Source organism: Myotis yumanensis, unplaced genomic scaffold, assembly GCF_028538775.1.
Source record: "Myotis yumanensis isolate MYYU_CA2020_CCGP unplaced genomic scaffold, mMyoYum1.0.hap1 SCAF_2, whole genome shotgun sequence".
Taxonomy (NCBI): domain Eukaryota; kingdom Metazoa; phylum Chordata; class Mammalia; order Chiroptera; family Vespertilionidae; genus Myotis; species Myotis yumanensis.
The window spans coordinates 21,530,557-21,557,609 of NW_027223753.1; the positions used below are offsets into that span (position 1 = coordinate 21,530,557).

The 27,053-nt window shown below is 47.0% G+C and overlaps 1 protein-coding gene across 1 annotated transcript in view; it reads right to left on the minus strand.

The window, feature by feature from the left end:
- The window catches only part of CSMD2 (CUB and Sushi multiple domains 2), a 552,912-nt gene that overhangs the window by 84,356 nt on the left and 441,503 nt on the right, over positions 1-27,053 (minus strand). The window contains exons 29-37 of the mRNA XM_070404687.1: positions 23,668-23,855; positions 14,634-14,828; positions 13,548-13,664; positions 12,183-12,296; positions 5,106-5,201; positions 3,735-3,938; positions 3,178-3,302; positions 2,586-2,682; positions 1,893-1,997 (exon numbers count right to left, since the gene is read on the minus strand). Of these exons, the coding sequence (XP_070260788.1) occupies positions 1,893-1,997; positions 2,586-2,682; positions 3,178-3,302; positions 3,735-3,938; positions 5,106-5,201; positions 12,183-12,296; positions 13,548-13,664; positions 14,634-14,828; positions 23,668-23,855 (1,241 nt within the window). The remainder of the gene's footprint in view (positions 1-1,892; positions 1,998-2,585; positions 2,683-3,177; positions 3,303-3,734; positions 3,939-5,105; positions 5,202-12,182; positions 12,297-13,547; positions 13,665-14,633; positions 14,829-23,667; positions 23,856-27,053) is intronic.

Sequence of the window (27,053 nt, forward strand, 5' to 3'; positions counted from 1 at the left end):
TGTGAACTAATATAAATTCAAAGTAAACATCATTACATAAAAGGGTACGGTCTTTTTTTTTTTTTTAGTTTTATCCATTTCAAATGGGCCGAATCCGGCCCGCAGGCCGTAGTTTGCCCACGGCTGCTCTAACCACAGAGTAAAACTGGCCAGGGCCTACACAGGCTTGTAAGAAGTGAACGTGATGGTTGTAAATGAAGGCTGTTTGGATCTATGCCCAAAAATCTCAGCAGCTGGGACAAAAAGACCTTAAGGATAGAATTAAAATCATAATTAAACTGAATTTAAAGTACTTCATCTTGGCTGTCATCTTATTTATCTCTCCCCACTCCTCCCTGCACTCCAAGTAGAACACAACTCAGTATTTAGTGGGGTGATCACAACCTAGTAACCCGAGGTCTACTTCTTGGAAAGGCAGTGATAGACAGAAGGAGAAGGAGGGGCAGAGTGAAAAAAGAGAAAGCCAGAGCAGGAGAGTATGGGAGAAAGATGGAATGGGGAGAAAAGTGAGGCCAGAGAGAGAAAGAAGGTCGGAGACAGAGAAAAGGCCATTCTCATTTCTCTTCCATTGCACACCTTGATGATAATTATTTAAGCCATGCTTCCAACAAAGGAAGAATTATTTTTACCACGTGCAATTTATTACTTTTGAAAGCATATTGTTCCATTTCCATTTCAATTAAATAAACATTAAATATGAGTCACAGCAGTAAATATGACTCTTCAGTACCCTTCAAAACCATTTGGCTGTACGATAGCAATTAAACCTCCAGTCTGCACCGCTTTGTAGATTATCTACAAAACAAAAAGATTACTACAGGGTCTTGGATCCTAGGAATTTTGGTCTCTAAATACTGATGGGGGTTTCATTTCCCCCTAGCCTTTCCCCCCAGGAGAGGACAGTGCATGAGAAACATCAGCTGCTGAGAAAACTACCAGCTCCCTTGAGGGGGAAAAATTGAGCAGAGGTGGATTTTTCCTGGGAATGAGGCAGTAGAATGACAAAGAGATTTACGAAGAAAGCATGTCTTTGGAAAAAGAAAATAAAGAGAAGATTCTCGGGAACATTTAAGGACTCAAATTCAAATACTGAATAAGGACACAAAAATGCAAAGAACAGAGAAAAGAGGGTAAAAGAAAAAAATGTGGATTGCTTAAAAGACCCGGGGTACTGCGCTCCACCGGCTGAGTGGAGCCTTAGAGGTTTGTGGAGGAAGGTCCCAGAGGTCCCTGTCCTATCCTCTCCCCCTCGGGGTCTTTGCTTCAAGCTGCCCCAGGTCTCTCCTACTAGGTACTCCTCGGTTCTTTCAGGCCATGCGCATCCTGGGATCCAGCTAAGCCTCTCCCAACTCCCTAGATAAAGCTCATTGATTTTGGAGACCAGCTGAGCATCTGCATAACACCCAGTGCTGACCCTGTCAGGCCTCTACCACCAACTGGGGCTTCCACCTGACAGGCCCACGCTGTCAGACACAGTGGAGCCGGTCCTGCCTCCCCACATTGCCAAAGACAATCGCGTCACAGGACCAGGGCTTGGAGAGGCTGGCTTTTCAGCATTAGAGGAGATCACTTCTGTTTTCTCACATCCCAAATGATATACCAGGCGTAGGCCAGTCACCAGGCCCCCTTCCCATTCCTGGTGTGGACACAGAGGAAGCACACAGGTTTCTGAGTGACTGACATTTGGGTGAGAATCCCGTCTCCACAGGCTGTGCAGCCTTAAGGAGGTTTTGGATCTTCTCTGAGCTTTCGAGGTCTCATCTAGGTCTGTGGTAAGGCTTGAGTGGGATGGAGAAAACACAGCCCCATTATGACCCCTACTCATCCTGGGCACTCAGTACCTGCCCGTTCCACCCTGAACCCTGTACACAGCTGAGACTCTGGACTCTCACTTTTGTACTCCAAGTGGAAGCCAGCTGCCGACACGCTGATATCTGAGTAGAAATGAAGGTAGAGCTGGTTGGAGGTGCTGTTCAGAAGGGCAGGCACAGTTGTTCCTAGGGCAAGAAACAGGGACCACTCAGGCTTAGGCTTCCGCCCCCAGAGCTCCTCCCTTTTCCTCTTGCTTCTGCTACCTGAGGACATTCTGCTCCCAAGGACCCCAAATATCCCCAACGATGACACTCACTAAAAGACAAATTAGCCCTTCTCAGAGTGCTGGGTCTCCCATGTCCCAGGGAGGAGGGAGACTACAAACAACTTTCTGCAAAATGAGCAGTGACAGAGCCTCATGCCAGCAGTAGGCTGAGTTCCCTTCCAGCCATCTTCAAAATAACTCTGACATGTCTCATTATCTGGGCAATACAGGCAGCACAGGCAGTTTTTCTGGGGCACAGGACTCCTTTTTATATCTTGGCAACATGGGTTCTGGGGAGGTAGAAGAGGGTAAAGGGGGGATAAATAAATGGTAATAAAGGAGACTTGCCCAGCGGTGGTAAACACACAATACAATACACAGGCCATGCAGAAGTGTACACCTGAAACCTCTATAGCTTAATCAGCAAGGTCACCCCAATAAATTTAATTAAAAATAATAAAGTCCACCACTACCCTCTGAGTTGAGGTCCCTGGAAGTCCCTCCTCACCTGAGAAACTCCCCAGCATAGTCACAGTGTTGTCTGCACCGTCAAACACTTCCAGCGAGTCCCAGTTCTGCTCCGTGACAAAACTGATGACTTGAATCTGGGAAGGTAGAGGGGTTGAATTGCTGGTTAGAGAGCCTGTGGATTCCTCCACTTGGTTTTGACCACTGGGCACCCGTTATGGCCCTAACTCTGTCCCTCCGGTTCAGGCTGCAAATGTGACGCTCTAGGCGTGTGCTTCTGGGTTTGCTCCTTCCCTTTACCCCCAATGTCCCCACAATCTTAAGAAAAACACCCACACAAACTCTTCAAGCCATTTGAAAAGTATTTCCTATGAAGCCTCCCCAGTCTTTGTACTCCAGCCCCAGGTCCACTTCCTTCTCCGGCCCGCCCTGATGGCTGAAGCCAGTGCCCACCCCTCCTCCTTCCCAGTTACCTGGCACTCTCCTCACTCTCCCTACCCCTGCAGCTCCTGGGCCATGAGCTGTCTGTTTTTCTGTTTGTGGGCCTCAAGGCCACACTTGGCCTAAAGGGCAGGGACAGGGCTATGTCTGCTCCTGCCACCTGCCTGATGGAGATGTCTCCTCGCCCCTACCTGGATGCCAGCACCTTCAGGGACCATGATCTTCCACACACAGTTGAGGCTGTTGAGGTAGGGCTCCGGGAAGCCAGGGGACAGGATGGTGCCCCTGCGCTCCGTGAGGTTGCCTCCGCATGGCACTGGGAGGAGGCAACTCTGGTCAGAGGCTTGACTTGGAGGGTCTCCCATGGGAACCTCCCCAAACAGACTTTTCTCAGGGCTTCCCAGCCTCCTTGTGACTCTTCCCCCTGCTGGCTTCTCCAGTAGAGCCCCAGTCCCACCCTCTCCCATGAATCCTCCCCATGCAACCCTCTTCAGGGGCCTGGCCCCATATGTGTCCCTTCACACATGTTCCCCCACCCCCTAGCAACCTCAGCTCCTCCTCCTTGCTGTCTTCACATTCAACCCACAGGACTAGTGATCTGACTGGAACAGGACTCCCTACTTAAGTTATGCTGCAGCCAGGGGCTGCTGTGTGTCCCGGGGCAGCTGCCGGGTCTTGCTGCCTCCCCAGGGAGAAGGGACTGTCTTCCGGCCACCCCTCCCCGAGTCCTGGTTGTCCAGGTACTCACCCACACATGCTGGTGCTGAGACATTCCACTGGGCCAAGGCCCCAGGAACAGGGAGGCACTCGATTTCTGGGGACCCCTGTAGGGCATAGCCGGAATTGCATTCGAAGCGGACGATGGCCCCCACGGAGAAGTCACTGCCCAGTCTCTTGCCATAGCGGGGTTCAGGCACAGAGCTGCACTGCGTGGCGCTGGTTCGGGGCACCGCTGTAGGGGACAAGGGCACTGAGGGGCAGGCCTCTCCCTCCAGAAATGGGCCCAGGGATGGACACACACCCGGACTGGACCTGACAGCCTGGACGGGACCCTGAGAGGCTCTGGGCACTCTCCCTTGGCAGGGGTGGGGGCTTCCCAGGATGAGGCCCGTTTACTGAACTAAAGATGAAGACACCGTGCTGCAGCACAGCTTCTGGAAACCAGGGAGGCAGTGTGAGTCCCCGGCCCAGGCTGCAGGCCCAGTGGTGGTCCTTGCCTTCCAACGATGGCCCTCACTATCAGGTTCCCACATTCCCCACCAGGGAGAATGGCCCTTCCTCCACGTCAGTGCCCTCACTTGCTTTTGGTCTCTTCTCCCATGTGCCTGAGACCTGCCTAGGGCCTGATCGCCATCACGCGAATCTCGGTTCCTCCCCACCCACAATGGTAGACAGGACCTTTAACCTAAGCCCAGGTATGGCGTCGCCTGTGGCAGGATCCCCCCTGCACAGGGCAAGGCAGCTCATCTGGGCAATCGAATGAACAGAACCACACTTAGACTGAGCCCTAAAAAGGGGACATTCTCCCGGGCAAGCAGAGGCTGGGGCCTGCAGGGGACCAGGGCCAGTAAGATAGGGAACACACACTGGTGACCTGCCTGGTCTGGCTGCTCTGTGAGCTCTTTTAATCCTGTCAGTGAAGTCATGTTATTACCCTCATTTAACAGTTGAGCAAACTGGGATTCCAAAAGCTGGAGTAACTGGTGCCCAGTTAGAAAGTGGCAGGGCTGGCATTCAGTTCCATGTCCATCTCACTGCCAAGCCTGTGTTTCCCCCACACCTTTCCTGGGCCTTGTGGACAAAACCAAGCTCCATCGGAGAGTCTAGCAAAGGCCTGAGCTGGTCTTCCCACTGCCTTTGGGGCTGTACCAAGCAGTATAGGGATAGAATTAGCTTCCCATGTCTGATTTCTCCCCACATTCAACATGCAGTTTGGTCTGAGAATTGTCTGTTGAGTAAATGAATGTATAAAATCAAACTGAATTTCAAAGAGCTGCCCCGAAAACTAGTAACTGCCCCAAATGCTCTAAGAATGAGTCTCAGACTAAGGGGCAGAGTTCGCATTGAGTCACTGGAAACCCGAGACTGCCTCGCCCTCCCAGGCCCACATCCCACATACCTTGGTAGACAAAGTGGAAGCCTCTGGCTGGTGCTTGGCCTTTGGCACTGAACTTAATGAGAACTTGATTGGAGGTGGCCAAGGGCAGCGATTCCCCTGCCGAGATAAGGGGTGAGGAGGAGAGGAAGACAGTGAGTCCAGCAGTTGGGCCGGCAGCTGAAATCCTGGCCAGGAAGGAGAGGGTGCCCATCCCCCGCACAGCAATTCCTTCCACATCCCAGGTCTTCCTGAAATGAAACCTCACATTTTTACTGCCGGTTTCAGTGTAAAGTTTGCAGAAGGCTTTAGCATCCATGGCCTTACCCTGACCCACAGTCAATGTGAGGTTGGCATGACAAGAGCTCAGTAACCCCAGTTAAGAGATCAAGGAAGAGGGTCAGAATGACTAAATGACCTGCCTCGAGAGGAGAAAGCCCCTAAAGATGTGCGGACCCGAGGGATGAGGACGACGGCCACCGCAAACCGGTTTGCTAGGAGAGCTGCCCTCCGTCTGACAGAAGAAAAAGCACCAGTTTTGGGAAGGAGGGTGCTGTGATCTTTGAGAGGAACTGGCCTTTCCCAGATTCTCTGTGAAATGATCAATAACCAGAGCGATCCTATAATTTATTGCCCATCTGAGAACACTTTTGGGACTAAGAGGGCATGCTCTTAATACTTATACTGGGGCAACCAAGTGGAAGCTGGGACTGTCCCAGGCAAAGCAGGACACATTGTCACCCAACCGATAACACAAACTGATGGAAACCTGAATGGGTGCATGAAGTCTGACAGTCTTTCTATCGAAGATGAAGGTGTACCTTCTGCTTGATGTGGTACAGACGGACGGAATAAAGACAGCACAACCAGAACTACTGCCGGGAAGCACAGTCTTGGTCATCATCACCTTCCTGTGGAGCTGAGGGAGTATGGAGTGGCAGGCAATGGCATTGCCACTCTGCAGGATGCCCTCCTGAGAATGACTGCTGACTCCAGCAACAGAAGGGAAGTGGGGGCTGCAGAGAGCGAGGCTCCATTTCCACTGCAGTGAGGACTGGAGTTGGAATCAGCCAAGAGCAGAGAGCTGATGGGATGCTATTGGCCATAGGGAGTGGACAGCCTTTTGCATAGCACACTTAGACTTACATGTGACCCAGGTGGCTGAGCCTGTTAGGAGTCATTGCCCCAGCTAACTCTTGGCTGCCAAAGCAAAAACAACAAAACAAAACAAAACAAAACACCACCAAAAAAACAAACAAAAAAACAATTACTACCACAGCTCATGAAGACAGAGGGTCTCCTTGTTATCTCTACCTTCTCCCCTTGATGGATGTCAGTGGGACAAAACTCAGCTTTTCCATTCTCCCATCACCTGGCCTGACATGTGTGGATGAGGACCCCCCTAACCTCCTACAGAACCCATTTGGACTTTCATTCCTGGACATATGCAGACTTCCCTCTCCATGGCTAAGCAAGTGCTAGTAAAATCACTGGACATAAGAAAATATTTCAAAGTTTTAAGGGAGGAAAGCACTCTTGGGAAACCAATGCGAATATTTCTATTTGAACTACAACAAAGAACATGCAAAATCTCAGAAGACTGTCAATCATGACTGTCACAAGATTAAATCTAGCATTGCACCTGTGAAATCAGAGGAGAAAGACATGTCAAAGGGAAGAGCTGAGATTAATAAAGGCTTCAAAGAGATGAGAAATGCTAGTACGTGGCAGATGGATTCTGCAGAAATTGAACAGAGACATGGAGATTAAATTTGGGAAATTCTTCTAGAATTCACAGAAAAAGGATAAAGGGATTAAAATAATGAGGGAAATGATGAGCGACATGGAAGACAGATGAAAAAAATCCAATATGCATATATCAAGAATTCTAGAGAGAGAGAAGGCAAGAGAAATTGAAGGAGGAAAAAAAATAAGTTAGGAAAGAAGATAACATTCCTAAGCTTAAGAGAGACTTAAGGTTTGGACTGAAATTGCTCATAAAGTGCCAGATCTAATGAATGGAAAATGATTTCTAAGCAAAACATCCTGGGGGGCTTTTTCATTTTAGAAATTAAGAAAAATATGCAAGGCATTTAGAAAGAAAAGCACTAGTTACCTACAAAATAAAGAATCAGGTTGGACTCCAACTCATCTGCAACAGTAGCTGTTGGAATAGAGTGGAATACTACAATGTTGAAAGAAAAAATTTGTGACCCATAACTTGATTTAGAATCAAGTTGTCAATTATATAATATGTCAAAGGAAATTCATTCTCATACATGCAAGGTGACAGAAAATATTGCAGTTATGAGCCTTATTAAAAAAAATGAAACTAAGAAAATGAAAAACTTCAGGGATAAAGACAATCTGGAAAGTACAGTAAAACCCAAAAATTATTATGAATAGGTAATAAAACTAAATGTAAAAATAAAAACTTGTTCTTGAGGAAGAAGTCCATAATTTAAAAATAATTACTAATAACATTAATATAAAAGTCCAAATATATAAAAAAACATGGAAATTAGAGATGGGGTCAATATGAATGGAAAAGTGAGGAGCAATGAACTCAAAACCAAATAAAAACCCAGAAAGAACAAAAGAGTTGACAGGTAGCACACCAGATGTTCCACTTATAAAATCAGTAAGTAAACTTCCTTTTAAAAGGAAAAGACTGTCACAGAAAATGAGGAAAGATATGTTAGGCAAACACAGTTATAAAAATTGTTAGAAACACAAGTAGATAACAAAATATCACAATTGTATGGGAAACACTTCCACACAGCAATCTCAATCACTGACATAGCAAATAAAAAAGGAAAACGAAGATTGTTGAGTAGTTTCCCTACGCTTTTTCCTTCCTCAATATACACTTCACTCCCAACAGTACAGGCGGCTCATCATCAGTGTTTCTCCAAATGAGGAATAAGATATGATTTGAGTATATTTGAATATATTGATGCTATATCTATAAGATCTATCTATCTATCTATCTATCTATCTATCATCTTTTCTATTTTGAAAAAGCATCCTACCACAATAGATCCCAATTTATAGTTCTAGTTGGGTGTGAATGTGTGGGGTGGTGGTGTAGAAAAATCATCTGATTGGGAACCATTGATATAATGGATTTGAAAAATAAAATTGAGTAAGACTGATCTAATTGCTATTACAAAGCTCATTTAATCCAAACAGTAACTCCAGGAGGTAGAACTTTTACTCTGCATTTTACAGATGAGGAAACTGAACCTCAGAGTGGTCAAGTGTTGTGCCCCCAGGCACCTGGCAAGGAAGTGTGAGAGCTCAGGTTAGAGTGCAGGGAGGCTGCAGGGAGAGCTGAGGTTAGAGGCAGGAGGTGAGGCTGCAGGGAGAGCTGGGGTTAGAGGCAGGAGGTGAGGCTGCAGGGAGAGCTGAGGTTAGAGGCAGGAGGTGAGGCTGCAGGGAGAGCGGAGGTTAGAGGCAGGCAAGGAGGCTGCAGGGAGAGCTGAGGTTAGAGGCAGGGAGGCTGCAGGGAGAGCGGAGGTTAGAGGCAGGGAGGCTGTGGGGAGAGCTGAGGTTAGAGGCAGGGAGGCTGCGGGGAGAGCTGAGGTTAGAGGCAGGGAAGCCGCGGGGAGAGCTGAGGTTAGAGGCAGGCAGGGAGGCTGCAGGGAGAGCTGAGGTTAGAGGCAGGCAGGGAGGCTGCAGGGAAAGCTGAGGTTAGAGGCAGGCAGGGATGCTGCAGGGAGAGCTGAGGTTAGAGGCAGGAGGTGAGGCTGCGGGGAGAGCGGAGGTTAGAGGCAGGAAGGCTGCAGGGAGAGCTGAGGTTAGAGGCAGGGAGGCTGCAGGGAGAACTGAGGTTAGAGGCAGGAGGTGAGGCTGCAGGGAGAGCTGAGGTTAGAGGCAGGCAGGGAGGCTCCAGGGAGAGCGGAGGTTAGAGGCAGGGAGGCTGCGGGGAGAGCTGAGGTTAGAGGCAGGGAGGCTGCGGGGAGAGCGGAGGTCAGAGGCAGGCAGGGAGGCTGCAGGGAGAGCTGGGGTTAGAGGCAGGGAGGGAGGCTGCGGGGAGAGCGGAGGTTAGAGGCAGGCAGGGAGGCTGCAGGGAGAGCTGAGGTTAGATTCAGGCAGGGAGGCTGCGGGGAGAGCTGAGGTTAGAGGCAGGCAGGGAGGCTGCAGGGGCTGAGCTGCCCTTCTCTCTGTAAGGCATCTGGATCCTGCAGAGAACCTGCATTCTTCTCAGATACTTGGGGAATTTAAAAACAAGCCCTTGGCTACTAAGAGGCCTCATTTAATCCCCAAGGCAGAATGGTATAAACTACATTCTCTAACCACATGACAATAAAAACAGAAAACAACACAAATGTAACAAGAACAAAATCCAGGTTCTTGGGGGAAATAGGGGAAAGAGACATTCTCAAACAAGTCCTGGGAGAAAAGAATAAAACGGGATCATGAATTATTTAGAAAGTAACAATGATGAAAACAGTACATATCAAAACTGATGGCTTGAAACCAAACTATGCTTAGAGGCGAATATATCGAATACATTGCTGTAAACATGCTCTTCATTACACAGAGAAAATAACAAACAAAGCTGTCAATTCAAGGCATTAGAACAAGAAGAACAAAATAATTTGAAGAACAAAAGAGGGAGAAAGACATTATGAAAAGAAAGGCAGAGGTTAACTAATTAGGAAATAATAACCAACTCCGCAGACGAATTGGTAAGTAGATGCAGTAAATAAGAAAATGAAACAAAACGAACAACACAAAACCCCTGGTCCAGCGGAGTCTGAGGAGAACACAGCGTTCTAGGAGATATAACCACTAACAGAAAGGACATTAATTAGTGCCACAGCATATTATATAAGCAATGTTGCTAAGTTTAAAATAATTACAACATAAAAATTTTACTAAAATATAAAACATCAGCATTCATAACAAAGTAAGATACCGGAACAGGCCAATAACCATGGAAATAAGAGAAAAAACATTGAAGAGGCAGAGATAAAATAATGAGATACATTTATGTGCTGAGGATATTCCTTCTTGCCTAAAGGACCCAGGAGAATCAGTTGGCAGCGTTAGCATTGTTATGGAGGGTTGGATGACTTTGCAAAATGAATACACCAAAAATGCCAGTCTTCTAATACACTGGCAAAGATCAATTAGGAAACATAACACTGGAGGCCCATTTACAGTAGCAACAACAATTGCCATGAAATATCTAGGAAAAAAGTTAACAAAGAATGCATACGGCCTAAATGAAAATTGTAACACCTTCCAAAGGTTACAAAGGAAGCAGAAATGGAGAGATATAGCATGTTCCTGAAGGGGAAGAAGAATTCCTATTATAAAGATGAGTTATCCCCAATTAATCTATAGGTTTAGCAGACACCAGTGAAAATTCCAATGCAATTTTAAAAAAACTTGGCAACATATTTCTAACATTTATCTGGAGGCACAAGTTAAGCAAGAGAAGCCAATAAAAATTCAAAACAAAGAATGTCTATGAGAACTTATCTTACCGTATGTTTAAAGTTGCGATAATATCAAACAATATTATAATGTTACAATAATTAAAGCTTTTTCATATTGATATAAGAGTCAACAGACACTTAGAGGAAATGGATAAGAGGTCTAGAAACATACCCTTTCCTTCATAAAAATTTAATATATGTAAATCTGGCATTTTGAAAGTACTGTTAGGACAACTGATTAACTAAGTTGGAAAGAATATGATTATATTCCCTATATCAAATAATATATCAAAATAAAGCCCAAAGTTATTAAAACAAAACAATGAAATGAAAAAGAAGTAAAAGAAAACACAGAGGAATATTTATTTCATCAGCATGAAAGTAAAGGAGAAAACCATAAAAGAAAAACATTGATAGATTTGATATTACAGGAAATTTAAATTTTGACATTAAAACCCACCCTGAAGAAAATTAAATGGCAAACGACACAAATTTAAATAAAATTTAAATTTCCTGACATTAAAACACACCCTGAAGAAAATTAAATGGCAAGTGAAAGGGGAAGGCTTTTTATAACATATGATATAGACAAGAGGTTTTTATAGCATACAATATATATATATATAGCTTATAATAATATGGTACTCTACTATATAAATAAGAAAATAAATACTAATAGAAAAATCAATACTAATTCACAAGTGGATTCACAAATAAAAAATGCATGGGCCAATAATTTCATTATAAAAATGTTAACCTAACTAGTAATAAAAAAAGCAAATTAAAAAATGAGATACCATTTTCACTTTTCAAACTGATAATGCTTTTGCTTTTTAATTACCCAATTTTGTGAGGATAAAACATTCCCTCTTATTCATTGTTGGTGAGCAAAGTGGCAGGAATTTTCTAGGGGCATATTTGACAATCTGTTAAAAGAGAATTAAGGATCTCACATATCCTTTACTTGGCAATTCTACTTCTAGATATTTCAAGGTAATAGAGATGTGTATAATGACATGTAGAATACACGGAATTACTATTCAAATGAGTGAAAAATTGGAAACAATCTACATGTTCAATAATAGGGAATTCATTACATAAATTTTAAATAACTATATGATAGACTATTATGCAGCATTTAAAAATCCTATTATAGGATAAAATAATGACAGAGACATAATGACATGCTCATGATGAATATTTCAATAAAAATATGTATATTGCTTTGTTCAATAAAATATGTAAAAGATTAAGTCTAAGTAGATATAAAGACTGGAAACGAGATACACTATCTTTTCAGTGGTTCTTTCTGGGTGGCTTTTATTTATTTTAATTCTCTATATAATTATTTTCTGATTTGCTGTAAGTTTTCTACAATGAAAATGCAATATGTTTATAATTGGAGAAATATATTGGGGTTAAATATAAAACAACAGGGCATGCTACACCCCACGGGGGTGGTGCAGACACAGCTTGGGGTGAGAGCGGTTTTGGAAGCCCCCTTCTAGGTATGGGCTGTCAGGAGCTGACGGCTGCAAACACCCAACAGTGGGGTTCCACCGGCAGGCAGGCTCCGAGGGCCTCTTTCCTTTGAGCTGGCCCGTGAGGCCCCGACCCACCACACCCCCATTGCTGGCCCGGCCCGGGGTACCTGTATGGGTGCCCGACAGGGAGCTGAGGAGCCGGGAGTGCTGGCTGTGGCCGTCGTGCACCTCCACCACGTCATTGAGGGCCGTGTGGAAGAAGGCGAACTGTCCAAACACCACTGCGGGGGGAGAGTGTGGAGAGCTCAGTGTGGAAGACTGCGTGCCATGCTGGGGGGAAGGATGGGAGGTCTGGGGGACCCTAGGCCAGGAAGAGGGAAGCCTCAGAGGGAGTCGTTGGTTCCTGGGGCGAACTCCTTGCTGAGCTTTTCTACTGGCTGATTAGCACACTGGCCAGCCCCCAGGCACAGGGACGCAGGGAGCTGGGAAGGGCTGGCTGGCTGGCCTCCCACATGGGTCAGGATCACACTGAAAACTGCACCGGTGGTCAGGCTGGTGACGGTGGCCCTGAGCGCATCTACTCCCAGAGAGCAGCTGCTGCAGCTACTCAAGGACATGAAAGGGCTTTGGTAACACCCCTCATTTTCCATGTGATCACAGGACCTTGTCCCTGACAGGTGCTTAATAGATGTTTGGGGAGTGACAGCAGGTCTTGCCCTGCGAAGCAGCCTGCTCTCTGCAGGCTGCCCGGTCTCTCTCCTAGGTGGTCAGGATATATCGATGCCCTCTGCCCCATTCGACACCAACTGTGTATAGAAATAGTTCCTATTCCCCCTACAAAGAAGAGACCCAGGGAGAAAGCAGCCAGGCTGCTCACCTGATTATCCAGGTACCACTGGCCTGTGCTCCCCAGGAACATTCTGAGTCCCCCAGGGCCGGCAGCACTTATGACTGTCCCCACTCCCAGTTGAGAAGCTCTGCTTCTTTTTACCTTGGATTCTTGGAACCTGGAGGTTTCTATGTCTTCTCAGGGCCTGCTCCTCATTTTTTTCTTGCTCGTCCTGCTTATAGCTGCTGGACCAGGCTCAGGTCTCAGAAGGAATGATGCGGCTCCTAGCCCCTTCACCTGTATTTGCAACCTAGCTCCATCCCACTCCTCACTTTTTCCTGCCCCTTGGCTACCCATCCCTGAGTTCCCAATCGGCCTGCGTCTGCAGCATCTCTATTCAGACTTGAGCTGTGCTGGGTAGCCGAGTGCTCCCACCTCCCCTGGGTTCTGCCTACTTCCTCACTACCCCCATCCCCTTGCTTCTGGCCGACTTGTGCCCTTCCTGCCTCGTGTGTCAGGAGTGTATTCTACAGCCCACTTCTGGCATTCAGACTCAGTTGTCCTTTAGGGGACACTGTTCTGCCTATTCCCACAAAAGGCGCGGATACAATTGGGAGTGGAATTGGGATACAATTGGGAAGGGGCTGAGGAGTGGGAAGGAGTCAGAAAACATAAACAAATAAACATACAGAAAGCCCCATACCATAATCCTTGGGCACAGTGACAAAATACAGGCAGATCTGTCCGCTGGTGTAGTTCTGGGGATAGTTGGGGGACAAGACCACTCCATCTGAACCCACATACTGTCCTCCACAGGGGGCTGAAAGAGAAATCAGACAGAGGGCCAGGTGACCTGTGGGCCTCATCAGTGTCCGTCCTCTGTCCTGCTCACGCCCCAATTGAGCTTCTGGCCCTGCTGGGCTGCCAAGAGGTGCACAGCCACTGACGTGGAGGAAGGGACTTCTGAGGACACCCCCCTGTCCTGCCCGAGGACATCCATCCCCGACCTGGCACATGGCCTAAAACCCACCCTGATGCTATCAGCGACCCTCCTGCGCACACGTCAATCCTAGCCCTCTAACTATTAACAAGGGCGCTGGTCTCTGGAGACACAGCCTTGAGGAGCATTTTAGGAACCTCTTCTTCTGACAAGGAGAACCAGAACTACTCTGCCACTCCCATGGCTGACGTCTGCACCTGGTGGTTAGCGTCTGCATGAGTGGAGAGCCACAGCTTCCCCAGACTAGCCCCACGACCCAGCCACCTTCTGCTCTCATCCACGGTACCCTGTTCCGCAGGGGGTGGGCCTCAGAGCCAAGCTCTTTCACCTGGGCAAAGGGTGCTCTTCAACTTAGGTGGCTACCATGCTCTTGAAGTTCTGACATTACATCTGCTAGGATTCCATGGTTAACCCACATCCCTGGTCGGCCCACCCCGGGGGCCTTAGTTTTAGACATCGGGCCCCTAAGCGATTTTTCATAGAAATAAAAATGAGCTGGGTCATCTTTAAACTCTCTTCTCCCTGGTCTGAGCCACTGGCATGTCTGCGGGCCGCTGTTGAGGACTTGTGAGTGTGGGTGGGACACTGATCTGAGAGAGATGACACACTGACAGGGCCTAGCATACCTGGTGAATGATCAGCCATTCTCACTTACAGAGAACCCAAGGAGCAACCCTGCTTTTGAGGACCCTGCCTCCCTCCCCCTTCCCCCATCCCCTTGCCCATAGCCTCTTCTGCCTCTGCATGCCCTCACTCCCTCCTTCTCCCTCCCCACCCCGGCTCCCCCACCTGTGCACACTGGCCGGGGGTTGTTCCACGCAGGCTTCCCATCGGGCCCCAGGACGCAGCTCAGGGTTGATGAGCCCTCCACTTCATAGCCCCCGTGGCAGTAGTAGGTGATGGAGGAGCCCAGCTTTAGGTCGGACCCCACTCGTGTGCCGTTCTTGACTGTACCAGGATCAAAGCATGACTCTCGTGGGTTTTCTGGGGAAAAGAAAAATAAACACATACACATATGCAGCACTCATTAGTGGCCTGATTCCATGGTGCAGCACCCATAAGGAAACCCTGACTGTAATAGCCACAGAGCACATGTGGTGAGAAATCTAGGGATGGAAATCATCTTGCAGAGTGAAATTTCACCTCCTCGCTCCACATTCTTGCCCTGAACTATGAAGGAGGGAACTGTGTAAACCTGTGGGGAGCTTTTTCTTCCCTTAGCCCACTCTCCCAGAGAGGCATGGGATGCTGGGACTGGCAGGAGCTGAGGGTCCTGGATCATATCCCACTGCGGACAGGGTCCCTGTGGTGAAGGTCAGTGCTTAGGCACAGTCCACCCCTTTGCTCATCTTAGACCACCCACACTCAGCACGGCAGGCCTCCTCAGCCTCCTGCCTCACTTTTGGTGGCTGCTTTCTTTCCCTCTCTTTCTTTTGCCTACAACTGTGCTGCTGGCTGGGGAGGTGGAACTGGCACTGTCATATCCATACCTTGCAGGCACTTCTGAGCACCAGGGTATCAATACTAGATTTAGGAAGAAAGTAGAAAACCCATTCTAGACGGGATATGTCGGGGTCTCCAACATAGTTTTCCAGAGCTTTACAGTGGGGCATTGGGTGCTGGCTAGTTCATTAAGACAGTATTTCCCATTTGGCTACTGTGCTTGTATGTCTTTCCAATCAGGCATAACACAATGTGCCTAAAGGCACCCCCTCTGCCCCTTGCACTGGACCAAAGTGAACCTGATGCTGCCCGAGCAATTACAGGATCAGCCAGGGCCCCGAATCTCCACAGCCTCCCTGCCGCCAGCTGGAAATCCTGAGCCACATTCACGTCCGTGCATTACGGCTTCTCCTCATTGTCCTTGTTCCAGGACCACTGATGGTCAAAAGGCCTGTCATCAGGGCTGGGCAGTGGCAGGACACAACTGAGGCTGGGCAGTAGCAGGGAAATGCAACTGATATCAGGAGACTATGCTACCAAGAGGTCTAGAGATGGGGGCTCACAAAGAGGTGCCGACAGTCCTTGCAGGAGGACTCAGAAATTGAAAGAGATCTGATGAGGAAAGAACCAGAATAAAAAGGATCAGAGTTCAGAGATGAATGGCTCGAGAGGAAATTTGCTGATGGCTGTCATTGTCACCTGGTGCCTTGTAAGCTACTTATACAAGTGGCATCGATGGCTTTAGCATGTTCAGCTGCCAATCAGCCTGCTGACTGATGGAATGGGGCTCTGAGAGTCTATGTTCCTGTTGAGTTTACTCTAGCCACTCTTGCACTGGATCCCTTATGAGGACCCTGCTCTTGGTCTTTGCCCATATCAGGGGGTGGAGCAGTCCCAGATATACCAGTAAATTCACACTCAAGTGGTGCCCAGATTATTGTGTCTCACCTAGTAGAGGACCCCTCAGTGGTTTCTTTAGGTGCCCTGTGAAGTGTCCCTTTGACTCCCACACCAAATCTGTCCTCCCCCTAAACTTGGTGGCTCTGGCAAGAATACAACTGGCCATTGCCTGACTCATATGCAAATCACAGAGATAGAGAACTGTCCCCAGATCTTATATTTCATCTGTCCTTCTTATAAATTCAAAGTGGGTCAAATCTTATTTAAAGTTCAGAGAAATTAAGTAACTTGGGATCAAATCCACATAGCTCATTAGAAGCAAAACTAGGTGTGGCATCCAGTATCTATTCCCCACCTTCATCCTTAAACAAAGGAACCCAGGTTTTATGCAGAGAATCATGGCACCAGCTAAAATCTACACCTTCCAGCCTCCTGGACAGCTAGGTCTGGCCAAAGAGATATAAACACAGTCAGGTCAAATAATACTATATTCTACTGTCTCACTAAGAGGAAAAGCCAAAAGCCTACAGGCCTATAAACCCCTGCAGTTTCTGCCTCCAATCCTCTCCTCTGTGACCTCAACTCCTATTGTTCCTTTTCTAACTTTGCTCCAACCACACTGGCCTCTGTGTTCAGAATGTTCCCCCATCCGCATGGCTACTTCTCTCACCTCTTTGAGGATTTAACTCAATGTCTTCTGAATTTGGCTGGAACTCTAGGACTGGAAATCATCTTGGAGAGTGACACCTTCCTGACTCGCTATTTAAAATTTCAATATTCCTTTCCCCACACTCCCCATCATCCTTCTCTGCTGTTTTCCTCTGATCAATACTGCCTCATGTATCATATGCTTACCTCATTTTTTTTTCTCTCTCTCCTCATAAGAATGTAGGTTTTACAAGGATGGTTCTTCAGTTTTGCTCACTGCTGTAGTCCAGTGCCTGGCACATGGTAGGCACTCAATATATAGTGTTCTTAAGTGGATAAGTGCGGGGTTTCTAGAAAGGCTGCTTAAGGGAAGGTGAGAGCTGAGAGAATGCTCTTTGGCCCTTCCCTCTTCCTTTCCTTCCTCCACCCCTCAGTCTGGAACTCAGACATCATGGTTGGAACTCCAGTCGCCGCCACCTTGGACCCCGAGGTAACCTTGGGATTGAAGCCATGCACTAGCGTTGTAGAGCAGATAGACAAAGGAACTCGGGTGGAGCCACTTCATTAGCCTCGATGACAGTCGCCAGACTTCTTTTATAGGAAGTAAACTTCTACCTCGTAACAGCAACTGTGCTTTTAGGTAACTGCTGCGCTGGGACTGGGTCCCAGAACTAGACACTGTCCACAAGTCCTTTCCTCCCTTCTCTGTAGGCAAATCCTGCACTTTTCAATGCCACCCTCTCTTGAGCACATTTCTCAACCCTGTCTTCTCTCTGGCAGAATCCTGCTTTTCTTCTCTTGACCTAGCGTGCATGACACTATCTTGTAATTTGGGTAAAGTTTCTTTTCAGTAGGTTCTGAACTCATAGAGGACAGAGACCATCACCTATTCTTCTCTGAATCCCGGCAACTAGCACAGAACTTGGTGCTAGGGCTGGCCGTATCTGACACATAATAGAGGCTTAACAAATGGATGCTGAATTGATTGGCTGAACACCTCAGGGCTTGGAAAATCAATGATTCCAACTACAGACTCTATTCTATAGTCACATGTCAGAGCCAGAAGAGCTCATCCTTGCATCATTATCATGTTAATAATAATGATTAGGATAATGATAATGATGATAGCTTCTTACATAGGAATATCACTTTGTAATTTTCAAAGTACTCTCCAACCAATGCCGAAACTGGTTTGGCTCAGTGGATAGAGCGTCGGCCTGTGGACTGAAAGGTCCCAGGTTCGATTCCGGTCAAGGGCATGTACGTGGGTTGCGGGCACATCCCCAGTGGGAGATGTGCAGGAGGCAGCTGATCGATGTTTCTCTCTCATCGATGTTTCTAACTCTCTATCTCTCTCCCTTCCACTCTGTGAAAAATCAATAAAATATATTAAAAAAAAAAAAAAAAGTACTCTCCAACCTGTTATTGCATTTGTACATCACAGTGGCCTCTGAAGTGGGCAGGGCCAGGTACACTGCTGTCCAGGTTATAAATGGGGAATGTGGTGATCAGACAGGCTAACCAAGTCTTTCAAGTCATTCAACTGTTAATAGGCAGAATTAAGACCAAAATTTGGTCTTCGGTCTGCTAAACCAGAGCTCAGCTGTAAATGATAAAACAAAATGACTAAAACATCATGATGATAATAAATAATACCCAGCCCCCCCTCCAAAAAAAGGGGGAAATTATAAGAACCAGCTTCTTCTTATCCTAACAGAAAAGGGGCATTTCTAAATGTTGTAATAGAAACAAACAAACAAACAAACAAAAAACAACCACCCAAACCCTCAACTAATACAGAACTATTTAAAAAGGTCAAATTAGAGTCATCCACTGAAATACAAGCAGCCTTTAAAAAGAATAGTGGAAATCTTTGAATACTGATATGGAAAGATGTCCAAGGGCTATATTGCTGGGTAAAGAACAAAACAAAGCAAAAAAACAAAAAAAAAACAAACCCCAAAACAACCCCACCCATATTACAGATTAGTACACATGGTGTGATTCCATTCATATAGAACTGGGATCAGCAAGCTACAATTCACAGGCGCCCTACCTGATTTTGAAAATAAAGTTTTATTGGCACACAGCCACACCCATTTGTTTATATACTGTCTACAGCTGTTTTAACATTATAGCAGCAGAGAAGAGCAGATGTAGCAGGGATCATCTGGCCTGCTAAGCCTAAAATATTTACTATCTTGCCTTTTACAGAAAAAGTTTGCCAACCGTAGTCTAGAATTTACTTTATATAAACTATCTGGAATGAGACAAGCCATGACTAATGGTTCTCAGGGGGTGGTAGTAACAGAGGATGGAAGTTTTTAGAGTTCATCTTATATGCAGCTGTATTGTTTGAATTTTTCCTCCCAACAGGTGCTGCTTTAAAAATAGGCAGAAATGAAGAAATTTCCATTTGGAATTTAGAAAGGCAGGCCCATGGCAGTGGTGGGTGGTGACAGTGGGAGCAGGTGTGGAAATCTAATTGCAACTCCTTGGCTCACAGTGTCACTTCCGAGGGCTTGAAAGAGAAAATAGGTACTTTCTAGTACCTTCCAGGCCAGGTTGATTCACCTTGGCCTTCCCTGAGTTATTTCAGATTCTCTAATAAGTGCTTTGATCTCTTCTTCCCTCTGTCTGAACACCATCTCACCCCTGCTCTTCTCAACCTGTAGGTCTCTGTTTCAATGTCACCTGCTCAGCAAGGCCTTCATCTCTACCGACTGCCACTGTGAAGTGGGCTCCTTGTTTCTCTTCCTCAGAGTAGCTTGCTCTTCCCTAACTTCTCATGCTTCTTACTTCTAGTTTGTCTGCTTCTTTATTGTTTGTCTCCCTCACTCACCTTTACACTCCCTCAGAGTAGGAACCATGACCATTCTCCTCACTGGTTATCCTCCATACCCAGCCCAGGGTGTGGCATGAAGTAGAAACTCAATAAACATTTACTAACTGGATGAATGATCTCTACACCTTTTCATGGATGTCCTAGCCTAGCCTGTCCCTGCCCAGGAAGAGGCCACCACACCTGCTGGAAGATGAGAATAAAGATTCCCACCCACCTATTCTGCCGATTTCTCTGGCCTGGAGATTGACAGTAACCTCCCGGGATTCCTTTTTAATAACTGTATCCAAAATAAAGGACCCTCCTCATTCCTTTTGTTTTCTTCTAGCAAAGGGCAAAATCTACCCAGGAGGCAGAATTCAGATGAGAAGTGCCTCAAAGCATGGTCTCAAAAAATACACAAATGACATGACTGTATCCAGAATCATCTCCCAGGAGGCCTGTCTAGAAATGGCTGACACCACAGCCACTTTCCAGGAGCAACTAAACAGAGATACCAAGAAACCACCCATAGCTACATTATGATTAGGTGGGCTGCCAATGCCAACTTCTCATTTAGGAATGTCTGTCGGTTTAGGAAGTGAACTTCCCGGAGGCAGGGGCTTTGCTCTGTTCTCACAGTGTATGGCACATAGTAGGTTCTCACTAACGATTTCCTGAATGAACAAATGAATAAACATGCCTGATCTATCCTAGCTCCTCATGAAAAATCCCAATTCTGTGATGCTTAACATAAGCCTGGTCAACCCGATGGTCCTCTGGGATTCAGAATTTGGATGCAGACTGGAAAGTGACTCAGAGTCAAGAGAGAGGCAGCCACACTTGTCTTAAAGAAATGGAGAAGCAATGAAAATTATTTTTCAGAGAGAGCAGAATGGAGCAAATACTCAGAAAGGGGCAGGGAAGAGACTCCTGGGTTCTGGAGACAGAGGAAGGTAATCCTAACCTCTGACTCTCCCACCCTGATTTTAGTCCCTTACATTTCCTATTCTGGGGCTCTCATATTCTAAAAATACACCCTCTTTAGGAGCTCAGTTTGAGTAAGTTTTCGTTATCTGTGATATTAAGACCTAGAACCCCTTTTAGCTTAAATTAGTTTGGCCGTTAGTTATTTGTTTTATAATAGTCTTTTCTTTTCTGTCTCACATTGGTTAAGGCCATAGGATCTGGCTGCACAGTAGACCCATTCTGGGAATCTAGGGATCCTGGGACAGGGAGAGGAGACCACAGGGTAAGGCAGGGGTGCCTGGGTCCCAGCAAATAGGCTACCTGAGCAGAGATTGGAGACATAGCAGAGGGGTGACTAATATTAGGAGACGTGAAATCTGAATACGGAAGGCAGCTCCAGGTCTCACCGGGTACCACCCACCCGAAACAGACAGACACATTTATCTTGGTATTGGAACTACAGATCACAATAAGGTGGTGAAGAGGGCATGGATGGGCTGTGCCTCCGTTTTCCCCAGTGACTGGGCTCCTTCAGTCACTGGCTTAGATGGCATCTAGGTAGGTCTTATTCTCTGGGGCTGTGTTTTGGACCTGAGGATCCCTCTAGATATGATTTCAGTCCAACAGAGGAAAGCGGAAAGGGCTTCTTTGGGAAAGAGGACCTGGAGGTGTGGCTCTAGCCCATGGATTCAGTGGAGAAGATCTCTGGGAGAGGTGGCCACAGCCAGATAACCCTGAACAAGGTGACTAGGGAGGAAGCGGAGGGAGTTTCTACCAGTAACTTAGTATATCCAGGGATGGTGAAAAGAAGTCATCTTGTAAGGAGGCTGAAAGTGGTGACTTTTGGGGTGAAATTTTAGAATCTCCATCACGTAGAAGACTCAGGTGAGGGGTCAGAAGTCACTCTGGTGGCTGATAAGGCTTCGTTGGGGTTAAAGTGCCATGCTTGTATGACTTTTTCTGGCTGTGCTCAGCTATGTGGGTGTAGGTGTAACAAAGGGTGCAGTTTTGAAAGGTTTATACAATAGAAGGCTAGGAAAACTGAAAGTACTGATGAGGGTGTGATTAGAGAGATGACTAAGAAGAAACATGATGATGATGATGATATGGCAGTGGCTGGTGGCGGTGGAGCGATGGGGTCACAGGCTGTGTCTAAGTCGGCTAAGTCGTGTCCTCTGTTAGAATTCCATCACCGGTGACAGTTTGCTGTGCTACCAGCCTGTGGAGAAGGGTTTGCATCCAGGAGGGTTAGCAAATGGCAGGTGTCTGCAGGAAGAGAGGCCCAGGCCGCCCCACGAGGAAAGAAGACCACAAGCAAAACATCTCTAATCTGTGCACCAAGTGTCTTCTAGAACTGCATCTGACAAACTGCAGACAATCGATAGTTATGAGGACGTTGATGAATAGATGGGCGTGAAGTGCTCAGGACAGTGCCAGCAGTTGGTAGACACTGTTGGCTATTACTATGATTGATGTTATTTGTGAGCTCATATGAGAAAGTCCCAGGAGTTGCCAAAAATATTTAATTAGAGAGCACTTTGAAAGGTTGCTGAAGTCCCACATTATACAAGTGGGGGGCGGGGGGGGAGGCAGGAGCCAGAAACTTTTTTCATTTTTAACTGGTCACGTGAGTCCATTTGTGCACACAGGCTGATGAGGCCTGGGTGCACTTGGGTTACAGTTACACAAACAAAATCAATCACCTCTATCTGCAGAGTCTTTAGTGCATACTGGATATTATGCTCAGACATATAATATGTAAGTATGCAATACCTTTTAATTTTAACCTTCTGAAACATAATTAAATAGATAGAGATAAGAGGGATGGATTCTAAGAGATAATAACTTGCCAAGCCCACAAATCAAGCAAGAAATAGAGTTGGGATTTGGATAATGGTGTCTGGGATAATTAGGGAAGAAGAAAAGGTCAAAAAGAGAGAAGAAAGTGGAGTGCTTGAGAGCCTGGAACTCATCCTACTACTATGACCAACTATGACTTGCTCCTATTTGAACATTATGGGATGCTTGATATGTGCCAGGCACCGAACCAAGAGCTTTGATGCAAGAACTCATTGATCTTTACATTTATGTGAGATACGAATTATTCTACTATCATTTTATAGATGAGGACCTGGAGTTTTCAAGAGGTTAAATAAACTTGCCCAAGTCCCCTCAACTGCTAAGTGGTAGCCACGAGGCCTGAGCTCAGTCAATCTGAGAGTCTAGACCAGGCAGAGACTCGGCCTGTTCTTGTAAGTAGACGTTATTGGAGCACAGTTACGCCCATTCCTTTGTATTCTGTCTTTGGCTGCTTTAGTGCTACAAGGACAGAGCTCAGCGGTTGTGATGGAGATGATGTGGCTCACAACCTAAAATGCTTACTATGTGGTTCTTTAAGAAAAAATTTGCTGACCCCTGCCCTCGACCCTTATACTACTGAACTTGTCTTAATTAACCCAAAAGTGCAATGAGAATAAGAGAATGGGAAAACTGGAAGGATGACCAAATGTGCCCAGGAAGTATCAGAACGTGTCTAGCCTACGGCAAGGTGCCAGAGTGTCCATGGGACAGAGGCCCAGGCACTGTGACCCCAGGGGTTGGATGAGCTGTCCATATGCGCACAGAAGTTATCCGGGATGGTGGGAGGCTGTGGGGTGGAGAGGAGGATTGAGGTTTACATCAGAATCCTCAGCAAATGCAGGGGAGTGACCAGGAAGAGGTTAGTGGGCATGTGTGGGTTGAGGTTGTGGGATTGAAGAGCCACGAAAGATCCTCATAGAAAAAAAAATGAGAAAAGGGGAGGAATTATGTGAAAATAGAAATGAGGTATAAAAAGAATGCTGGCCTCTTTTCTCCCAGGCCTGGGGCAAATGGGTGCGAAAGGCTAAGCCACCTGGAGGGCCACAGGGGAGGCAGGTGTTCTGCAGGTGGCAGCGCTGCTGTGTGGTGATCAGCCCATTGCTCTTCCCCCTACCCTAGGCTTTCCCTCTGGCAGGTCTGCTGGGCCCTGCCCTCAGTCATCTCTGCCAGCAGCGCCCTTACCTGTGTAGTCGATGACGAAGCCAACATTGCTCACGGATGCGTCGCTGCGGAAGGCGAGGAAGAGGCTGTTGCTGCTGCTCTCAATGCGGCTGGGGAGCTGGGAGCCATAGAAGCTCCCTATGAGAGGGCTCAGAGAGTCCCGCCCATCGTAGACGTGAAGGAAGTCATAGCCAGGCTCCAGGTTAAAGCTGGGGAACAAAAACATCCCACCCCACCCCACCAAGGTCAAACAGAGCTCGTACTGGGCACAACCAAAATTGGTTTAACATCTAAAATTTCATTACTGTATGTCATATCATAGAATAAAAGACACAAACTGCATGCTTATCGCAATACTACTGTCCCTTGGTAACTGTGGGGGATTGGTTCCAGGCCTCCCAGACAGCATGGCCTCCACCCACGGGCACCCAACCCCGAGACTTCCTGGTGGGGCAGGGAAGGATGAGGCCCCAGCCACCTCCCAGTGAGTGGAAAAGATGGAAAAAGCAGGCTTGGGCAGAGGAGGCAGATTCCAGAGTCAGCATTCAGAAAGCTGGAGCTGAAACGGAACATCCTCTTTTTAAAAAATACTTTTTAATTGCAATGTATTTGACATATACTGCTGTGTAAGTTTAAGGCATACAACAAGTTGACTAGATACATTTACATATGCAATATGATTGCCATTGTAGTAATAATTAGCACCTCTATCACCTCACATAATTATCATTTCTTTTTAGTGGCTGGAATAATTGAGATCGAGTCTTTTAATGAGTTTGGTGATTATAAAACAATATTGTCCATATTCACTACATTATGCACAGAAGGGAAAATGAGTTACCAACTCTCCACACCCAGGAGTCAGCTGGAGCAGGTCCAGAACCCAGGTCCCCTCCCTGCTTCTGGGCTACGCTGCACCTTCTTTCCCAAGAGGGAAAGAGCTGGCCTGGGAGCCATTCCCAGGCAGCAAGGGTCTGTCCCCAGCAGGAGCCTAGCTTCATTCCTGTGTCCCTGAGCCAGCTCTTGCTCTCCCGAGGACTTGCTACCACCCCACTCCTGGCACCCACCGCTGTACCTCTTTCTTAGCAATCCTGACTATAGTGTGAGGAAAAAAAAATCTATTTTAAAAACTGTCTTAGTTTAGTAAATGGAATATTAGAGTTCCTGAATGTAATCTATCCCACTGGGATGGAGAGAGTGAAAATGATGGAAAACACCAGGGACTGGCAAGACTGTGGAGCCACTGGGATCAACCACTTTGGAAAGTGTTTCACGATACCTACTAGGTCTGAATATATGCCCTACGATGCTATAATTCCACTGTTAGGTATATATCCAGCAAAGGCAATTGGAACTAATTGAGCATGCAAAGGTGAAAACAACAGAATAAGAGGAAGGGAGTGTGCAGAGAACAGATTTCTGATGCAATCTCAGCCATAGCCTGGCCACAGGCTGGGATACTCAGATACTCCATTTGGCAGAACTGAGAATGCCACGCAGTCCCACCCTTCGGTTGAGACTTGTGGTGGAGGGCGGGGCGATGGCAACTCTCGGTCAGAGGGGTAGGGCCAGCAGAGAGAGGGGATGAGGGGTAGAGCCAGACATGCATGACTTCCTTCCTACATGGCACCCTCCCACACTGGGTCAGCTGCAGGGTCCCCACCACTGCTGGGTGGGATGGTCTTCTTGCACCATAATTCAGCTGCCATCCACCTGCTCTTCTCAAATCACCAAGGGAGGGACTTGCTCAGTCTTGGTCACAGATTATGGCTCCACCACTTCCTAACTACCTTCTTCTGTCCCTGCCTTCCTTCCATCACTTGATTTTATCTGAGTACCCTCCTACATCGGGCACTGTACAAGGCGCCCGGGACATGGGATATGTCAGACACCACCCCTTCTTCCAGATGGGGCTGGGGCCGAAGGAAGCGATGGATGTGAAGATGATACAGCAAAGTCTACAGTCTGTACAGGTGTGTGGGGTCACAACACAAAGTTCCCCGGGAGGAGAAAATGAAGCTTTTGTGAAGGCCAAGCTGGTGCTGAGCCTAGGGAGATGAAAAGACCCTCAGTGGTTGGAAAGGACGCCGCTGTGAAGGGAGAGGCAGAGGCTTGGAGGCTGCTGGTCCTTCAGTCTGGCTGGAGCCCAGGGATCGGGATGGGTGGGGTTCTACTGCGGCGGGGGCACTGAATAGAGAGGCAGGCAGCGACCAGATTGCTTAGAATGAAATCCAGGTTTGGACTTTAATTTTTAGGGGAAAAGGAGCTGTGAAGGATTTCAAAATAAAGGATCTATTTATTGTTTCTTTTCTTAAAATTAAATGTAATTTACACATCATGAAATGATCATCTCTTACCAGCTTTGACACATGCATATCAAGTTTTGCCAAACCTAAAACTTTATGTAAGTGGAATCATTCATTATGTACTTTTGTGTGTGTCTGTCTCCTTTTGCTCAGTGTGCTCTGAGATTCACCCAAACTGCATGCATCAGTAGTTCATTCCTGATTGCTAAGAAGTATTACCATACATTAAAATGGAAAACAGGGTGGTTACTGTAGCATTTTCATAGACAAGACCACTCTGCGGCTAGCTAAAGAAGAGACTGGCATGGAAGGCTAGATGGGGGCAGAAGAACCCCTTAGGATACTATGGTGGTAATTTAGATGGGAAATAACAAGGCTTCAACCAGGGCAGCAGCTGGGAGGATGCACCAGAGGGGAAAACAGGAGTTGTGTTAAGGCAGCAGAGGCTCCACACCTTGGTCACTCATAAAAGAAGCAGTGAAGGTGGATTAGGATGCCGATCCCGTGTTCAGAATGGAGCTTGTCTGGGGAGGAGCAATATGCTTGTGTGTTGCAGCCTAGCTCCTGCAGCACCAGAGGCAGCCAACAGCTGGATATCTGAGCCTACAGCTCAGCAGGATGTCTGGGTGGGGGTGGGGAGGTAGCAGAGGGGAGTTGGCAGTTTCTAAGAGGAAAGCCCTGGGAGTGGATGAGCTTGTCCAGGAAGGAGGTGTGGATGAGAAGAGAAATGGTTTGAGACAGCCGAAGCCGGTTTGGCTCAGTGGATGGAGCGTCGGCCTGCGGACTGAAAGGTCCCAGGTTCAATTCCGGTCAAGGGCATGTGCCTGGGTTGCGGGCACATCCCCAGTGGGAGATGTGCAGGAGGCAGCTGGTCGATGTTTCTCTCTCATCGATGTTTCTAACTCTCTATCTCTCTCCCTTCCTCGCTGTAAAAAATCAATAAAATATATTAAAAAAAAAATGGCTTGAGACATTGCCTGGCCAAGGAAGAGGGTCATGAAGGGGAAGTGGTGCACTCACAGAAGAAGTTGGAGAACCGGAAGGGAGGGGGAACTTCATGAAACCCAAGGGGAAGAAGCAGAGTAGGGACTGAGGGAGCGA